The sequence below is a fragment of the Osmerus mordax genome, chromosome 19 (genome assembly GCF_038355195.1).
Source record: "Osmerus mordax isolate fOsmMor3 chromosome 19, fOsmMor3.pri, whole genome shotgun sequence".
NCBI lineage: Eukaryota > Metazoa > Chordata > Actinopteri > Osmeriformes > Osmeridae > Osmerus > Osmerus mordax.
In genome coordinates this window covers 10,162,367-10,179,989 of record NC_090068.1, presented here as the reverse complement: position 1 = coordinate 10,179,989, position 17,623 = coordinate 10,162,367, and the positions used below count along the sequence as shown (strand labels likewise).

The following is a 17,623-nucleotide window of genomic DNA, read 5'->3' as shown; positions in this document are numbered from 1 at the left end:
GAGGGAGTGAGATAAAAAAAAAAAAAAAAAAATCCTTTCCAAACTTTGATACCCTGGAGTGCCTTGTTGATATGCGTTAGCAGAGGACAACAACAGGGATTTTAAACAGACAAAGGTGGACTTTGTCGAATCTTTCCCCACGCCCGCTTCTGACTGAGAGAGCACACTCTACAGGTATTGCGCCTGGCTGTTGCTGTGCTATGCTGGAAAGCCCCCCTGGGTCTAAAACCAGAGCCCCCGCACCCGAGGGAGTCGTTTAGGCGGACAGATTTCTGAGCTTTTTCTCCCGGGGGAACTATGGAGTTTGACCTGCGAGACCGAGAGCCTTGCCTCTCCCCTGCTGCCTTCGTTAACCAGGTGCAGTACTCCAACATCCTGGAGGGGAGGTTCAAGCAGCTGCAAGGTAAGAGAGGCGCAGTCGCTGCCCCCGGGGATAGGGGAGGGGAGGGGTTAACACCCATCCTGCTGCCTTTGCAACCAGGACTCAAGAACGAGAGAGAAGCTTACAGCTGAGAATGTATTCTAGATGTCGTGCCCACCAAGCTGAAAGGCTCTAGCGCTGTCTAGAGGAGCGGGGGCTGTTTTTAAAGGGAGAGTGGAAAAGGGGTTGTTTCCTCCAGGCTTCCTCCAGTCCTCGTCCCCTGTCGTGTCCCCGAGGGACACGGGGGAGAGATGGGCATCCGCTAAGCTCCAGCCCCGCCGTGGCACCTGATCACCAGGCCACCTGTTCCTCCCTATCCTATTACAACAACACAGGCCTCGGCCATGTGAGGCGCCAAGCACGGAAGTGGCCGTGGCCGCGCGAGGCACATGCTCCGAGGCGCTCAGGTGAAACAAGCCAGCGCTGGCTCACGTTGTCGTTCAGATTCCGAGGATGGAATGATCCGGTCCTGAGAATTCACCCCCCCCCCCTCACCAATTACGAGTTGTTACCAGTTTCGTTTCAGTAGCCTCCCGCCACTGTGGTAATCCCCTCTTTCGAGGATAGGTTTTAGTTTTAGTGGGGGGGGCAGGGGGAGGTTGCTGCAATGAGCAGGTAACAGATTGGGGGGGAGTGTATGTTTGCTCGTCGTATCATGTGTAGTTAGAAGGCTTTATGTGGTTTGTGTAATCAGGTGTGTGCCGCTGCTTGGAGCGCTGGGGCGCTTCAGTCATGGCCCACTAGGCAGGCGGGGGGGCGGGGGGGGGGGGGGGGGGGGGGGGGGGGGGGGCGGTCAGTCAACAGAGCGCACCAAGATCATAATGTTATACCCCCCCCCCCCCCGCTGTCTCAAAGATTTAACATGCATCTTCTGGAGTGCCGAGCTTTCAAGGAGTTGACTCGTGGGGCAAGTCCACACACCCTCACGCGTCTCACATTCTTTCTTTGTGCTAACGATATTTCACCCGTGTGTCCCCGATGAAGCAATCCGGCCAGTGTCACCGAGGGAGAGGGCAGGCTTTCAGGGTGATTTACTGCTTATCCTCCTGGGTGTCATCACACTAACTCCCCCCCAGCTCAGTCGCACACCCAGACAGTGTGTGTGTGTGTGTGTGCAGGTCTGCAGGTCTGTGTGAGATTTGTCCTCCCTCTAAAAAGACACTATGATCTTTCTCCTGGATAAGACCCACATATGAGATCCCATCATGTGTTCAAAGAAAGTCGAGACTTAAAGCCATTGTTTGTGATCTTGCTCGAAACACATTCCTGGTCGTGTGTCATGGTGGCGGTTGGCAGGTTCCGCAGGGCTTAGTAACACGGGCTGCGTCCTCGTTCCCATGGTTCAACATGGGCTAAGGTTATCTGATCAAATTCCACTTGATAAGAAACAATACCCCTAATGCCCAGCAATGTGTGCCACGGTCAAAGTTCAGCCTGAGTCTGTGTTGTGTACAAGTCAGGAGGCTGAGTGAAGAGAGTCAGTGAGTCAGTGAGTCAGGGCCTGCCAGTCATCCTGATGGAACAGAAGCCTAATCTCCTGATTCCTCCCTGTCAGACACACAGAGTGTTTTGAACTTGACGGGGGCAAAGCAAACTGTTTACCGACGGTTACTCTGTCGTCTAGGTGAACCCAGGCAGGTACGGGTGGACACGTCTCATTGTGAAGGGATGCAAAAATGTCCTGTTCCTGATCGAGCCTGCTCCTCTCTAACCTCTCTTCTACCTACGGGCTTAGCTCTCCGCACACATGCTGACGACACACGTCCCTCTCACAAACACACACACACACACACACACTCTCTTGCACACACTCGTACACACAGTAGTAATTCCGGTCTGACTGCCCTTGAGGTTCATTCTCAGCCTCGCTCGCTATGTTTTTGTTCCTTTGTTCTCACTGGTAGTCTGGAGACCCAGGAAGCTGTTGTGTCTGCAGGGACGGTGGTGATATATCGAGGAGATGGTTCCACATCTGTGGAACGCATCACTAGCGCTCGCCTTGTTCCAGGGGTCAAGTGACAGAATTTCTCCTGGATAACCAGAATTCTTGACAGAATTCTTCTGGCTAACCAGTCATATCAGCATGGTGTCACATGACCCCCAAGTTAGCCTCAAGGGTTGTTTTAGACGTAAGGAGAAGTGAAACACACCCAGCCGGGTAGAGAAAAAAACCATCAAGGTGGGTGAATGTGTAAGCTTGTGGTTGGCTGACTGGCAGAGGGGAGCCTGTGGTTGGCTGACTGGCAGAGGGGAGCCTGTGGTTGGCTGACTGGCAGAGGGGGAGCCGTTGAAGGGAGTAGACCTCGGCCCTGCAGACCAGCACCTCCTCCGTCCTGGCCGCTGTACACAACCAGGAAGAGCTAGCCACCGTGGTGGATTTGCATAACTAACGTTTTTGTGTAACTGTCCGACCTGCGACCTGTCTAGGCAGGAGAGACGGTAGCTGTGGAAGCAGTGTGGGATGATGTCAGCCTCTACAGCTTCCTGTCTGTCCGCCTTCTTCCTTTTTTCTTTTTTTTTTTATGGACCAACGACGCTCGAGGCAGTTCTCATAGGAATTAAAGTAACGACAACTGCTGACACCTGTTATCACGTCTCTGAAGCTCTCTTATAATATCTGACAGAACCTTTTGCTTCTCCGGCATTAGACGGAGGCTTCCCTTTAGATGCTAGGTTACAGCAGGCCCAAACCTAGCGGGAGTCAGGTGGCTGAGCGGTTAGCGAATGGGGCTAGTAATCTGAAGGTTGCCAGTTCGATTCCCGGCCGTGCAAAATGACGTTGTGTCCTTGGGCAAGGCACTTCACCCTACTTGCCTCGGGGGGAATGTCCCTGTACTTACTGTAAGTCGCTCTGGATAAGAGCGTCTGCTAAATGACTAAATGTAATGTAACCTCCAGTTGTTTATTCCAGTCCAGGCGGCTTATCAGGCCTGATTGGTGAGAGTTGGATCCTGGTCCGAAGGGTCAGTATCACTGGGGCCAGTCACCTCTACCTCCCTGCCGTCTGTGTAAACACTGCTGTGTGCTTTAGCAGGGAGGGCTGCAAGGCGCCATTAGCAGCGTGGCTCTAGTCAAACACAGGGGCAACAGCGCACTAACCAAGAGCAGGAGCCACTTAGGCTACGTCCTGTCAGAAGCCGTCCAGGCAACACAGTAAGGAAGCGTTTGGAATGCAACCCACATGTCCAGACTGCAGCTAGTTTACCATGTTCTGGGCTCAACTGCCAGGGATTGATAAGAGTTTATTAGTTTGCCCGGCAGGTGAAACCAACAGAGACCTCTAGAGGGTCTGTTGGCTCTGTTGACGGTGATACGGGTCATTCATTACACACCTGGGGTATTGATTTCATAATGTGTTCTCACTTTGTCACTCTTACTTAACCTCACCTATGTAGGTCAGCGTGATGAGGACAGAAGGGTGTGTGTGAGTGTGAGTGTGAGTGTGAGTGTGAGTGTGTGTGTGTGTGTGTGTGAGTGTGTGTGAGTGTGTGAGTGTGTGTGTGTGTGTGTGTGTGTGTGTGTGTGTGTGTGTGCCAAGGCAGACACACGGAGGCCCAAAGGTCATCCTTGTCACGGTCACCGACGAGATGTGTGAAGGAAAGTCGAGCTAAGGGTCACCAGACGTTTGATACCAAGGCATCTAATAATCACCGACAGTACTGACAGGACACGGTAACTCTTTCAGACTACCTGTTTTCAAACGTCCACACTCTTCTGACGCCCCCGTGTTCATGGTGACCTGGTGCAGTGTTTGAGCCATCGGGGCTGAGCGGTTAAGGAACGTGAGAGCCGTTCCTCCCTGTCCAAGCCCTAGACTCGCTACAGGCTCTAGCATTTAGTTCCTCTACTTTATTTAAGCAGGTGAATGGGCGCTTGTGGAGATCCATGTCCGTCTATGGGTCATGTTTCGGGTCTGGTAGCAGACTCTGAATTGGCTACAGTAACTCTATACTACTAAGCTTCCTGTTGAAAGCACTGGGTCTAAAGGCCTCAGGGTCCATATTCCCATTTCCAAGTGGATTACCATGACCGTACACGCATAATACCTTTATCAATACCGTTGTTGTTGACACAGCTTGACTATTATTTACTGATTTCTACTTGGGAAAGTAGCGCAACGGTGCAGTTTCCAGGGCTCCGGGGTAATTAGAGCCTTCCTGTTCACACTCTGTGAGTGTCCAGATGTTATGGCTGAGGGCAGGGGGGCCTCTTTCTCCAGCCCCCCCCCCTCCGTCCCCTCGTTATCAGGAGCAGCTGCAGGTGGCCTGGGGGGGGGGGGACTTCCCCCAGACTGGGTCCACCTTCCCCAGCCAGCCTGGCTACATCCTGCCCTGAGGGCAGTTCTATGGGTGTATGTGAAGCCCTCTGTGACATGCTTGCGTGTAAAAAGAGCTATACAAATACATTTAGATTTGATTTGCTCTCCTGTGGGCGTCTTCGATCCGTGAAACCCAATCAAAATGTCTTTTTATGGCCTTTTTGGTCATCTTTTTTTAAAAGAAATGTCCCCGTGCCTGACGCGTGCTCACACCGATCGCCGACTCACCCCGTCAGTCCCGCTCTCAACGGAAATGTTTTGAGTCTTTCCCCCGGTCTTTTACGATCCCTCTCTATCTGTTTACCTCCTCTGCCTTTTTACGTGGGTTTACCCCGGAGAGCGCTGGCTCCAGATCAAGCGACGCGCTCAATTAGTTTTTACACTTAAGCCCACAAACCGTTGAGCGTCTAAAATAACCAGCGTCACACGTGGCCAGACTGGCCTCGCCCCGCTCCCGCTCTCTCAAGTCTTTTTCAGAGTATGGGCGTTTTGTTATTGGAGCGCAGACCCAGTGTTTTTGTCGCTGCGTCTTGTCCTCCCTGCAGACTGAGCTCTCGTTTACGCTCTGGTTCCGCTGTGGTGTGGCCTGCTGCACTGTGGCGACGCAGCCATCTTGCTCTGGTGTCCTTGGCTTCACCCACAGAGGTTACACTGTTCTAACACAGAGGAGTATTATGCTGCTTTGAGTGTGTGTGTGTGTGTGTGTGTGTGTGTGCGCATAGAATAATAACCCAGAGAATTGATATTCTGTACCCATCATTCATTTCCTGGGTGGATATTTTTGGGAGGGCCAGACGTTTGAGTGTGTGTGTGTGTTTCACCTCAGAAGTATTAAGCTCGTCTTTGGTTTTGGACCTCTGTGTGTCTCTTGTCGGTACTTTCAGGAGGATTCTGATTGGCTTCTTTTTATAGTCCTTTGTGGGCTGCAGGTGCTGCAGGCCCCGTTGGCCTGCCGTCTTCTGACATGGAGAGAGCGAGGGGTGAAGCAGGGGTGACATCATCCGCTTGGCCAGGAAGTGAGAGGCGGTTTGGAACCGTAGATGGGAAAGCCCCTCCGTAAAAAAACAACGCCGTTTGTGTCATCGCGCTCTGCTGATGGCACCGCGAGCGCCTGTTTTATACATTTCTGGAGATAAAAGCTTCCTGTGTGTGTGTGTTAATGAGTACCTTGACTGGGCTGTAATCACAGGCTGGCTGGAAGCAGCTGGAGGGGGGCTGGATGGGGAGGCAGAGCCTGCCCCCCGTTTGGTGCTCGGAGACAGACCTGCACGGTCGCTGGCCTAGTTACGCGGGAGCACACAGGCACACTTCACGACACCAAAACACACGTCTCTGGGCTGAGGCCTCTCCTTCACAGCCAAGTTCTCCTTCTTCCTCCTCCTCACCTCCCTCCTCCTCACCTCCCTCCTCCTCACCTCCGTCCTCCTCGCCTCCACCCTCCTCACCTCCATCCCCCTCACCTCCCTCCTCCTCACCTCCCTCCTCCTCACCTCCATCCTCCTCACCTCCCTCCTCACCCCCCTCCTCCTCACCTCCATCCTCCTCACCTCCCTCCTCCTCACCTCCCTCCTCCTCACCTCCCTCCTCCTCACCTCCCTCCTCCTCACCTCCCCCTCACCTCCCTCCTCCTCACCTCCCCCTCACCTCCCTCCTCCTCACCTCCATCCTCCTCACCTCCATCCTCCTCACCTCCCTCCTCCTCACCTCCCTCCTCCTCACCTCCCTCCTAGCGCAGAGTTGACTTCAGCACAGGTGGCTCTCTGTTTCCACGTGTCCTCACTTGTCCTCACGTACCGTCTGCTGGAACACAGGATAAGACCTTTTGAAAGTTAAACGTCTCTGCTCTGAAAGGTAACAAAGACTTGAAATAATGGGGCTTAACATCAGGAGACAAGCAAAGCCCCAACAGCTACATGCAGTCGTAGGATTGACTTTCCCACACAGAGGAAGAGTCCAATCTAACTCGGTGTGTTTGTCTGAAGGGCACCACGTTCTTTATGGGTTGATTTGTTTGTCAGGTGAAATGTGAGCGCCTCTGTCATAGACCCAGGAGTGCTTTCAGAGACGGATGAAAGCAAAAGGGCAGGGTTTGCTTGGTGGAGTCATTAGATTAGTCAGATCTGTCAGAACTCCCACAACCCTCTCCACTTGGCTGCCACAGACCATCCATAGAATGGGGCTTTTATAGGCTTTTTCTCCCTCCATCTCTCTCCCTCCCTCCATCTCTCTCCCTCCCTCCATCTCTCTCTCTACCTCCCTCCATCTCTCTACCTCCCTCCATCTCTCTCTCTACCTCCCTCCATCTCTCTACCTCCCTCCATCTCTCTCCCTCCCTCCATCTCTCACCATCCCTCCCTGACGAGACATCAGTGCTGACATTGCACCGGGCCAGGCAGAAGACGTTGTGTACACAGCGCTCTCTTTCTGTCAATAAGCAACAGTGCCAGTCATCATTTACATTTAGCAGACGCTCTTATCCAGAGCGACTTACAGTAAGTACAGGGACATTCTCCCCGAGGCAAGTAGGGTGAAGTACCTTGCCCAAGGACACAACATCATTTGGCACGGCTGGGAATCGAACTGGCAACCTTCAGATTACTTTCCCGACTCCCTCACCGCTCAGCCATCTGACTCCCACTCATCAGCCCGTAGGCCGTGCGTCACGAGGCCCGCCAGGACCCTGGGAGAAGCTGGAGAGAGGGCTCCAGGCGTTGAGGCGGCTCGGACGCGCTCAGGTGGAGCTCCTGGGGTGGAGCGGCCTCTTCAGTGGAGTGGAGTGGAGGAGGGCAGGCTCCAGCTGACTGAAGCAGGCTGTTCCTCTGAGAAGCTGGCGGCGGGAGTCAGGTGGCTGAGCGGTTAGGGAATCGGGCCAGTAATCAGAAGGTTGCTTGTTCGATTCCCCATCCATGGGGCGGGCCAGCGTGCTGCCCTCCTCAGGGCCCTAATGCCCCCCTGGCGCCCGTGATGTCACCCTCTTAAGACGCCGTTCTCTTTGGCGGCCACTTCGGTCATCATGAACACTTAGGTGTGTGTGTGTTATGTTTGGTCCATCAGTCGCATGGCTTCAGTCCCCGGGGGTTCAGTCTGTATGACAAACACAGACGCAGGATAAACACTGGCGGCATACCTGCCCGGATTACCTGTCTTAAGATCCTCATCATTATCATCAGGCCAGCACAGATGCCATCAGACCGGCTGTGGAGGGTTCAATTGGAAGGTAGCATGCCTGCCTCTAATATGCAGTAGAAACCACACAGGAACCGTTCCAGAGAAGTAATACTGTAGCCTGGGGCAGAACAGGCTGTCCTAATGGCTGTTTGCTCACAGACATTGCATTCTCAGAAGCTGGGTGTGTTTGTGTGGTTAGTATGACGGCGAGCAAACACAACATGTGTGTCCCGTGTTCGTCTCCGGCCCTGTCATTAGTGAGCCTGGGCGAGGAGGCAGCCTGGACGAGGAGGCAGCCTGGACGAGGAGGCAGCCTGGACGAGGAGGCAGCCTGGGCGAGGAGGCAGCCTGGGCGAGGAGGCAGCCTGGACGAGGAGGCAGCCTGGGTTATTTTTTTTGTCTCCCCCGACAAGTCTTCTTCCTCCTCCTCCTTCTCTGCCTCCTTCGGGCCAGGTGCTGTCACAACACGACCAGGCACCAGGAGGAATGTCTCCACCCCCTGCCTTCCCTCGTTGACCAGCCTCACCCTGCAGCTCCCTCTCCTTAACTAACCCTCCAGGGCTCGCAACCAACCGTTTTCCTCACGGTTCCAGTACCGTCCGGAAAAAAAGGTTTTGAAAGATTGAACAGATATTGTCATAAATGATTTTGATACTCGTTTCGAAAAAGAGTTTGGCAATCGTTTTGAAAGGTTTGAAAAAAGGTTTTGAAAGGTTGAAGATTATTTGAGATTTCTGTTCAAAAATAGATTTGCATCATTGATGAGGACTCTACCGTACTCTCCCTCCCCTGCTCTCTCCCTCCCCCACTCTCTCTCTCCTTCCCCCACTCTCTCTCCCTCCCCCAACTCTCCCTCCCCCACTCTCTCTCTCTCCCTCCCCCACTTTCTCTCTCTCTCCATCCCCCGCTCTCTCCCTCCCCCACTCTCTCTCTCCCTCCCTTCCCCGCTCTCTCCATCCCCCACTCTCTCTCTCCCTCCCCCACTCTCTCCATCCCCCGTTCTCTCCCTCCTCCACTCTCTCCCTCCCTTCTGCCAGGAAAGGTAACCTCATGCTTGGAGGGAACCACCTGCTATTTGTGTGCTTGAAAGAAGAAGTGAGAGTGAGACTGGCTGTTGTTGCCTGTGTGTGTGTGTGTGTGTTTTGCCTTTGCCAGTGTAGGTCTGGTGTCTGGGTGTGTGGGAGGGGGACATGGTCGATGTTTTAATAAAGATCCACCAGCGGATCAGCCGTGTCCTCCCATTAGGACTGAGGTGAAAGAGGTTTTCCCTGGTGCTGTGCTGTGCGGTCTCCAGCCGAATTCGGGCCAGTGTACTTTGCTGTGCCATCACTCTGATCACCTTGAGAGCTGACAGGTCAATAGGAAGTGTTTGCATGCGTGGAGATGAAGGCTGTGGCCATGTGGCCCGGCCTTGAGAGAAGGCTGTGTTCCTCCTGGAGCTCAGATAAAAGCCCCACGATGTGCGCCTCCTTTATCTCGCTCGCCCTCGCTCTTGTGCTCTCACTATCTCTCTTTCTCTCCAGCCATTCTGTTTCTCACTTTTCTTTTCTTTCTTTTTTTGCTTGGAAGTTCTTTTACAGGTGTGTGTGGGTATTGGAGAGGCCTAAATCCTTGCACGTTTGTGCTTGTGTGCCTGCGTGTGAAGTCAGGACATAACCGTCAAGAGATACCCATCTCTCCCTTGTGTGTTTTGATCTGCCGCAGTGTCACACTGTTGCGTGTTGCCATGACTCTCTCTCTCTCTCTCTCTCTCTCTCTCTTTCATCTCGTTTACCCTTCCCTCTGCTTCCTCTTTGCCCTCCCTCCCTCTCCCTGTCCTCCTCCCTCTGCCTCCTCACGGTCAAGCCCCAAGGCCGCCTCACAGGAGACGGCAGAGAGACAGAGGGAGAGATGGGGCTGGAGAAACAGAGCTGGAGAAAGTTATACTTCATTGTTCAACAAGCGCATGAAATCCAGTCCGCCAAGCTCTGAGGCTCCTCGTGGGTTAAAGGAAAGGTCACCTTGAGATATGGAATTGTTCCCACCGAAGTTAGTGAGCTGTAGCTGCCGGAATTAGTGTGCGCTTCGGTCTCGTTCTCTCTCTGAGACCGACGGGAACTCTGGGTTCACACGAATGTCACGTCACATCATTATTTTCAGGGTGTTTTGATTTATAAAAGTGGTTCTTTTGATGATTGTGTGTATTCCTAACTGTTCTGTAATCCAGATCGTTTTTTAGGCGTGGCTCTGACACATGCTGCGGTGTCACATGCTGTGGTGTCACTGTGTCTGTGTTAATATGTAGGCTATTGATAGCTGTGATGAGCAGCAGTCTTGTGTAAAGGCAGTCACAGTACGTGCTCCTCATAAGAACCTGTTGTCGGTTGAGAGATAACGATGATGACACTTATATCACAGCCTTTCCTGCAACCGTTGAACGTGCTGTGCTGCAATTTCCTCTGTATCAACATTTCTCTCTGTCCAGTGTCTTTAATCCGTGTCAGGAGTGTTTGTTTATACAGCATGCCTCCAAGGTCAGGTGTTTTCCAGACAAGGTGTTTGGATACAGAATGCTGTTAACCCCCCCCCCCCCCCCTCCCCATCAGCCATTCTTACAATTCTTTAATGCTTTGGCACGGAATGTTTTCAGGTCTTCCGTTTCCCTGATGTGTTGCTGGAATGTTGTAGAACACTCCGGAACATCAGTCCTCTGTGTCGGTTGGTCTTCGTGTTCCGCAGTCCTCAAAGCTGCACTCTCTCCACCAGACATTTAGCTGGTGCATTGATGTCTACCGCAAAATATGAACCTTGTCAGATGATTAGCTAACAGATGATTAATCATCTGTAACTCTGTACTCTGTACTCTGGGTAACTGATCAAACTGAAGCGACAAAGAACCCCAACAGGGTTTCAACTGGGTAGATATCCTGAGCAGAGCTATCAGGTCTGTGTCGTGTTCATCCAGGCTCTAACTACATGTCTGCTACAGGCAGCAGTATGTCTGTTGTGTTGTCCAGCGTCGTCCTTCTCAAGGAGTCAGTGTTCGCTTTGCCCTTCTCTCTCTCACATCCCGACTGCTTCCTTCCACTGTTGTATGTCACTGTGACCTGGTTCTGTCTCTCTCTCTATCTGGAATCATTTGTACCAGCTTAGTTCTTTAATCTACTGCCGAGCTGTTTATTTACCAACACGGTGGCACTGGGGGTGGCCTTGGGTGACTCTGTGTCGAGGTGATGCAGAGAGAGGTGAGGTTTAGATCGCCCTGGCTCGGACACCGTAACTAGACTTGGACGCTGTCATGCTCAAGGTTGCCAGATCCAGGCAAGAACCCCCTCACGTGGGGGAGTTAACCCTCCTCTATCCTTACTAAGATAACAGCAGACAGTTTGTGTAACTCAAGCATACACATGCACCACAGACATGCACATAGCCTGTGCACTTTAGTCTTCTTAAGGCATTTTTCCTGATAAACTGGGTGAGTGGTCTATTGCTTAATCCATCCGCCTTAACAAGCAGGAAGATTCACAGCCCAGGAATTCAGTTTATTTTATGGAATGTTCAGAATCACATATGTGTGACGCTACTCCTTAACGGGTTAATTGCACTTTTTTTAATCTCCACTTTTCTGATTTATTGACTTTCATGCTCTTTTTTTCAAATCAAGCTTAGTCTTAGTGAAGTTGCCACAGTGTACTTCCAACTACACGTTCCGGAGATATGGGTGTGTGGGGGGGGGGGGGGGGTAATTGGGATGTTTTTCAGCTGATCCCCTGGTTAACATCAAGGGAAGAGTGTCACTTGACCTGTGTTTGTGTGTTTCCTGTTGGCCCCAGAGGAATGTCACTGAAAGAGAGAGTCGGTCCTCAGATCTCAAACCGTCCCTCCTTCTAGTTCCTATAGACACAGACACAGATGATTTGTCAATGTCATGTGTTATCACGTCGCTAGCATCAGGGTGTGACCATGTAAAACTAGTTTGGGATCTTTTCCTCAGGTGAGACATACCTCTTATCATGTGACGCTTGTGCCATCGTGGCAAAATGGGGAGTTCATTTTGGTTTAACGACCAGGGCAAGGCCACAGTACTATTATCCTCTTGGGTTTCAAGTATCTACTCTGATAAGAAACCTAATTAAAAGGTAGTCTAATCCTGCGTACTTAAGAGCCCACCCATTGCAATCATCGAGGGGCTACAGCTCACAGCTTCACATGCCTATTTGTCTGATTCATCAAGGAAGCTATTGAACGCGTAGGACTAGCGGTCTAAAATAGGCACACACTGTATGGAACAATATGGTTTGAAGTACATGTAATTTACCAGAGGGTTTTCAACTGAACTTGAGCCCTCCCTAGCCTGAGGTTTGGATAACGTCAGAGCACCTTCCAATGGCTTCTCACCTCCCTCACTAACGCTGAGAGAGAGAACTCACCTGGGTCTGATCCTGGTCTCCAGACCCCTGACTACCCACCTGCCCGCCCACCTGCCTTTCCTCCTGGCCTCCACTCTCCTCTCCTCCTGGCCTCCACTCTCCTCTCCTCCTGGCCTCCACTCTCCTCTCCTCCTGGCCTCTCCTCCTGGCCTCCACTCTCCTCTCCTCCTGGCCTCTCTTCTCCTCTTGGCCTCCACTCTCTTCTCCTCCTGGCCTCCACTCTCTTCTCCTCCTGGCCTCCACTCTCCTCTCCTCCTGGCCTCTCCTCTCCTCCTGGCCTCCACTCTCTTCTCCTCCTGGCCTCCACTCTCTTCTCCTCCTGGCTTCCACTCTCCTCTCCTCCTGGCCTCCACTCTCCTCTCCTCCTGGCCTCCACTCTCTTCTCCTCCTGGCCTCCACTCTCTTCTCCTCCTGGCCTCCACTCTTCTCCTCCTGGCCTCCACTCTCTTCTCCTCCTGGCCTCCACTCTCTTCTCCTCCTGGCCTCCACTCTCTTCTCCTCCTGGCCTCCACTCTCTTCTCCTCCTGGCCTCCACTCTCTTCTCCTCCTGGCCTCCACTCTCCTCTCCTCCTGGCCTCCACTCTCCTCTTCTCTCCTCACTTCCTGGGCCTCTGGTCTGAACAAACCCATTAGCGTTTGATTGAAAGGCTTCTCCAGCGGGCAGTGGGGGGGGGGGGACTTACTTAAACCTTGCAAAGTGGCCACCTAATCCCTCAAGTACAACCATAAATCAGCTCAGGATTACCGGTGCTCTGCCACAAGGCCACCTGCTCCTCTCTCCGGCCAGCCCAGAGTGGCCACCACCAGGCAGGGGGGAGTTGCCCAGTCCCTCAACCTGTCATTCAGTCACCGTATCACCTCTCAGTCAGGCTCTTCTGCCAGAATACACCACCCACCTCTAAGAATCCCAGAGAATCTATAAATAATATATTGCCAAGTCTGTGTGACTTCAGTTCTGGGAGTTCTCCCTATCCATTGTCCTCCTTCCCTCCCACCTCCCTGCTCCTTGTCCTCGGCCCCTGCCCCAATGTGGGGCTGCCATCCTGGGCCCAGGTGGGACGAGCCTCAGCCTCGTGGCCCTGGGGCTCCAGGGAGGAGCTGTGAGTCAGCAGGTTGTCCTGTCCAGATGGGCCAGCTTCACGTCTCCTCACCGGTCGTTACCTTCAATGCCCATCGCTCTCTGGGTTGGTTTAATGCGAGACCTGACCCTTGCCTCGGGACTAATAATAGCCTTGAGTAGCTTATAGACGAGGCAGTATCGCGACACACACACTCCGCCTCGACATTTCCTGCTGTTTGGCAGTGGATATGTTCTTATCTTGTGTCTTCTTTAATGTCACCCCGCTGAGGGAAGTGTGTGTGTGAGGGTGTGGGCTCGTGCCTGGAGAGATAACAGCCCCTCAGACCGCAGTGTTTTCCCCCTCAGACCAGATCAAGCTCTCCTGCAGCCCCGTGTCCTGGAAATGAGGTCACCTCGTTAGGAGGCAGGTTTAGCTTCTTACTTCCTGGCTCCATATGTCCGTGCTTAATGCATTGTGTCCCGGCCACCTCTAACCTCCTCCCGTAGCGTTGGAACGACCCGCCCCCCCTCCAACCCAACGCCAGTTCCCCCCAGTAGGGCACCGTCGATTCGAAGCCTCCCAGATCTCCTCTCCAGGGGGAGCGTTTGTTTTCGTGAGCGGTCGGCCGTGCTCCCGTCCAGGCGCGGCAGCAGGCGGGAGGCCCCCGTCAACAGAGCAGTCGCTCACCCCCCCCCCCCCCCCCCCCCACACCTCTGTCAGTCAGCTTTAGGCTGAGGGGGGGCTGAGAACTCGATGTCAAATCAATGATCCCAATGACCTCGTGGCGTAGCTCATCTGAGAAATGGGCCGCGTCACACCGGGTCTCTGGTCCACATGATTTACTGGCATCGTAATCAGTCTGGGCTCAGGAGTGATTGAGGGTCTGTAATAGGGGCTGGAAGTGTTTATAGACAGGATGGTTATTGGAGGAGAACTTAATTGAAATATCGGGGAACGATGATGACTACACGATCACAGTCCGGCAAGAAGCTGGGGCTGCCTTGTGATTGGTGGACCCGTGCTAACCCCCCCCCCCCCCCCCCCCCGCTCTCTCTCTCCTCCCTGCAGATGAGCGTGAGGCGGTGCAGAAGAAGACCTTCACCAAGTGGGTGAACTCCCACCTGGGCCGCGTCACCTGCCGCATAGGAGACCTCTACACTGACCTGAGGGATGGACGCATGCTCATCCGCCTCCTGGAGGTGCTGTCTGGGGAGCAGCTGGTCAGTACCTCATCCTCTCCACCCCTCCCTGGCCCTGACCCTGACAGTCTCCTGGCCCTGACCCTGACAGTCTCCTGGCCCTGACCCTGACAGTCTCCTGGCCCTGACCCTGACAGTCTCCCTGACCCTGACCCTGACAGTCTCCTGGCCCTGACCCTGACAGTCTCCTGGCCCTGACAGTCTCCTGGCCCTGACAGTCTCCTGACCCTGACAGTCTCCTGGCCCTGACCCTGACAGTCTCCCTGACCCAGGCCATAACCTGGCTTTGGTTTTGGCCTCTGGTTTTAGCGGCAGCTGATTTCGAAACTCTTATTTCTGCTTTCTCTCGTTCTTCCTCTTCGAGTTACCCCTCTCTGCCAACACACACTGTCTTGCCTACGGTACATTACTCCCCCTCTCTCTCTTGACGCCCTCTCTCCCCTCTCCCTCCCCCAGCCGAAGCCCACCAAGGGCCGCATGCGTATCCACTGCCTGGAGAACGTGGACAAGGCCCTGCAGTTCCTCAAGGAGCAGAAGGTGCACCTGGAGAACATGGGCTCCCACGACATCGTGGACGGAAACCACCGCCTCACCCTGGGCCTCATCTGGACCATCATCCTGCGCTTCCAGGTAACGTCCTGGCTGCCACACTGGCTCTCTCGCTCTCTCTCTCTCGCTCTCTCTCTCTCTGCGTCTGTCTCTCTCTGTGTCTCTCTCTCTCTGTGTCTCTCTCTCTTTTCGACATTGGTCTTTATTTCTTTCTCTTTTTGTATGGCTCTCTTGATCTCTTGCATCATCTCTCCTTTCTTTCACTTTTTTTGCCCTCTCTCTATTCCTCTCTCTCTCTCTGTCTCTCTCCCACTTTCTTTTTCCCTCCCTCCCCCAGCTCCCTCTCTCTCTCTCCCCCCCCCCCCTCTCTCTCCCTCCCTCCCCGTCTCTCTCTCCTCTCTGAAACCTCCACTTGGCATCTGGACCTCAGGTCCCTGCTTGTCCTGAGGCCTCAGGTCCCTGCTTGTCCTGAGGCCTCAGGTCCCTGCTTGTCCTGAGGCCTCAGGTCCCTGCTTGTCCTGAGGCCTCAGGTCCCTGCTTGTCCTGAGGCCTCAGGTCCCTGCTTGTCCTGAGGCCTCAGGTCCCTGCTTGTCCTGAGGCCTCAGGTCCCTGCTTGTCCTGAGGCCTCAGGTCCCTGCTTGTCCTGAGGCCTCAGGTCCCTGCTTGTCCTGAGGCCTCAGGTCCCTGCTTGTCCTGAGGCCTCAGGTCCCTGCTTGTCCTGAGGCCTCAGGTCCCTGCTTGTCCTGAGGCCTCAGGTCCCTGCTTGTCCTGAGGCCTCAGGTCCCTGCTTGTCCTGAGGCCTCAGGTCCCTGCTTGTCCTGAGGCCTCAGGTCCCTGCTTGTCCTGAGGCCTCAGGTCCCTGCTTGTCCTGAGGCCTCAGGTCCCTGCTTGTCCTGAGGCCTCAGGTCCCTGCTTGTCCTGAGGCCTCAGGTCCCTGCTTGTCCTGAGGCCTCAGGTCCCTGCTTGTCCTGAGGCCTCAGGTCCCTGCTTGTCCTGAGGCCTCAGGTCCCTGCTTGTCCTGAGGCCTCAGGTCCCTGCTTGTCCTGAGGCCTCAGGTCCCTGCTTGTCCTGAGGCCTCAGGTCCCTGCTTGTCCTGAGGCCTCAGGTCCCTGCTTGTCCTGAGGCCTCAGGTCCCTGCTTGTCCTGAGGCCTCAGGTCCCTGCTTGTCCTGAGGCCTCAGGTCCCTGCTTGTCCTGAGGCCTCAGGTCCCTGCTTGTCCTGAGGCCTCAGGTCCCTGCTTGTCCTGAGGCCTCAGGTCCCTGCTTGTCCTGAGGCCTCAGGTCCCTGCTTGTCCTGAGGCCTCAGGCTAACCACTATGAATGGAAGCAATTAACTGCTAGGCTGTGTTTTTCAGGGCTGACTCTGCTCTCGTAATATCCTAATACTCTGATTCAATTTCTGAACTCAATTTATCTCACCAAGGACACAATTAATATTAGGACCCGTCAGCTGTTTTCCCTCCATTGCTGATGAATCCGCGTAAATCTCCGCCCCTGTGCAGAACGACAAGATTATGTTTGTGATTTATGTAATCAATGCCGAGCGATGTTTAATTAGCCGAGCCGGGGCTGCGTTGGAGTGTTAAGTGGGCCTGTGTCTGTGTGACTGAGCGGAGCCTCTCGTCCTCCTACTCACAGATCCAGGACATCAGCGTGGAGACCGGGGACAACAAGGAGAAGAAGTCTGCCAAGGAAGCCCTTCTGCTCTGGTGCCAGATGAAGACCGCAGGGTGAGGAGCGGGGGAGAGGAGGAGGAGGAGGGGAGGGAGGGCGGGCAGTGTCGGAGAGACATTTCCCAATGTCCGTGTGCGAGAACACTGGCACTGTGAGAGAACTGGTCCGGTGTGTAGTTGATGATTAATCCCTGTTGCCCTTCTCCCTGCAGGTACCCCAACGTGAACGTGCACAACTTCACCACCAGCTGGAGAGACGGCCTGGCGTTCAACGCCATCGTGCACAAACACAGGTCGGCACATTGACCCTGCGCACCACACCGTCGTAAAGATGAAGTCAGCCCATTTGTCTGTCGGCCGCTGTGTGCCATCATCACCCGCTCTGCTCTCTATAAAGAGCTATATTTAGTAGAAATAACCGTTCCATTAGCTGAGGATGTTTCCAGCGCCTCGCCCTCTTGTCCTATCAGGACCTCTTGTCTAATGAGGTCCACCTGCCATGACACCTCATCTCTGGGGTGCCCTGTTTTTCTATGTGGGTCTCCTCAACCCTCCTCTCCTACAAACTTTCAGCAGTTTGGATACGTGGATGAAAAAAAATCTAAATAATTGGAGTAAGTTGACCTAGATAACGGAACTCGATTTTCACGCGAGAGCGCGCCCGGCAGCTCACTGGTGCCCCCTGCTGGTAGCCTGCTGAAGGACACGGCCGGGTTAACAGGTTGATTGTCAGTTGCTTCCCCTCGATTGTTGAACAGGGACAAGTTGAACTGAGACGAATGCCTGCAGCGTTGCTGCCTGTTCGTATGTTTGTGGGTTACCAGAG

General features: G+C 53.9%; 1 protein-coding gene across 1 annotated transcript in view; it reads left to right on the top strand.

Moving 5' to 3' along the window:
* The first annotated feature begins 252 nt into the window (after nucleotides 1-252).
* sptbn2 (spectrin, beta, non-erythrocytic 2) overlaps nucleotides 253-17,623 on the top strand; it is a 33,731-nt gene continuing 16,360 nt past the window's right edge. Inside the window, exons 1-5 of the mRNA XM_067257624.1 lie at nucleotides 253-403; nucleotides 14,446-14,597; nucleotides 15,033-15,206; nucleotides 16,763-16,854; nucleotides 17,010-17,090. Coding sequence (XP_067113725.1) covers nucleotides 298-403; nucleotides 14,446-14,597; nucleotides 15,033-15,206; nucleotides 16,763-16,854; nucleotides 17,010-17,090 — 605 coding nt within the window. The 5' untranslated portion in view covers nucleotides 253-297. The remainder of the gene's footprint in view (nucleotides 404-14,445; nucleotides 14,598-15,032; nucleotides 15,207-16,762; nucleotides 16,855-17,009; nucleotides 17,091-17,623) is intronic.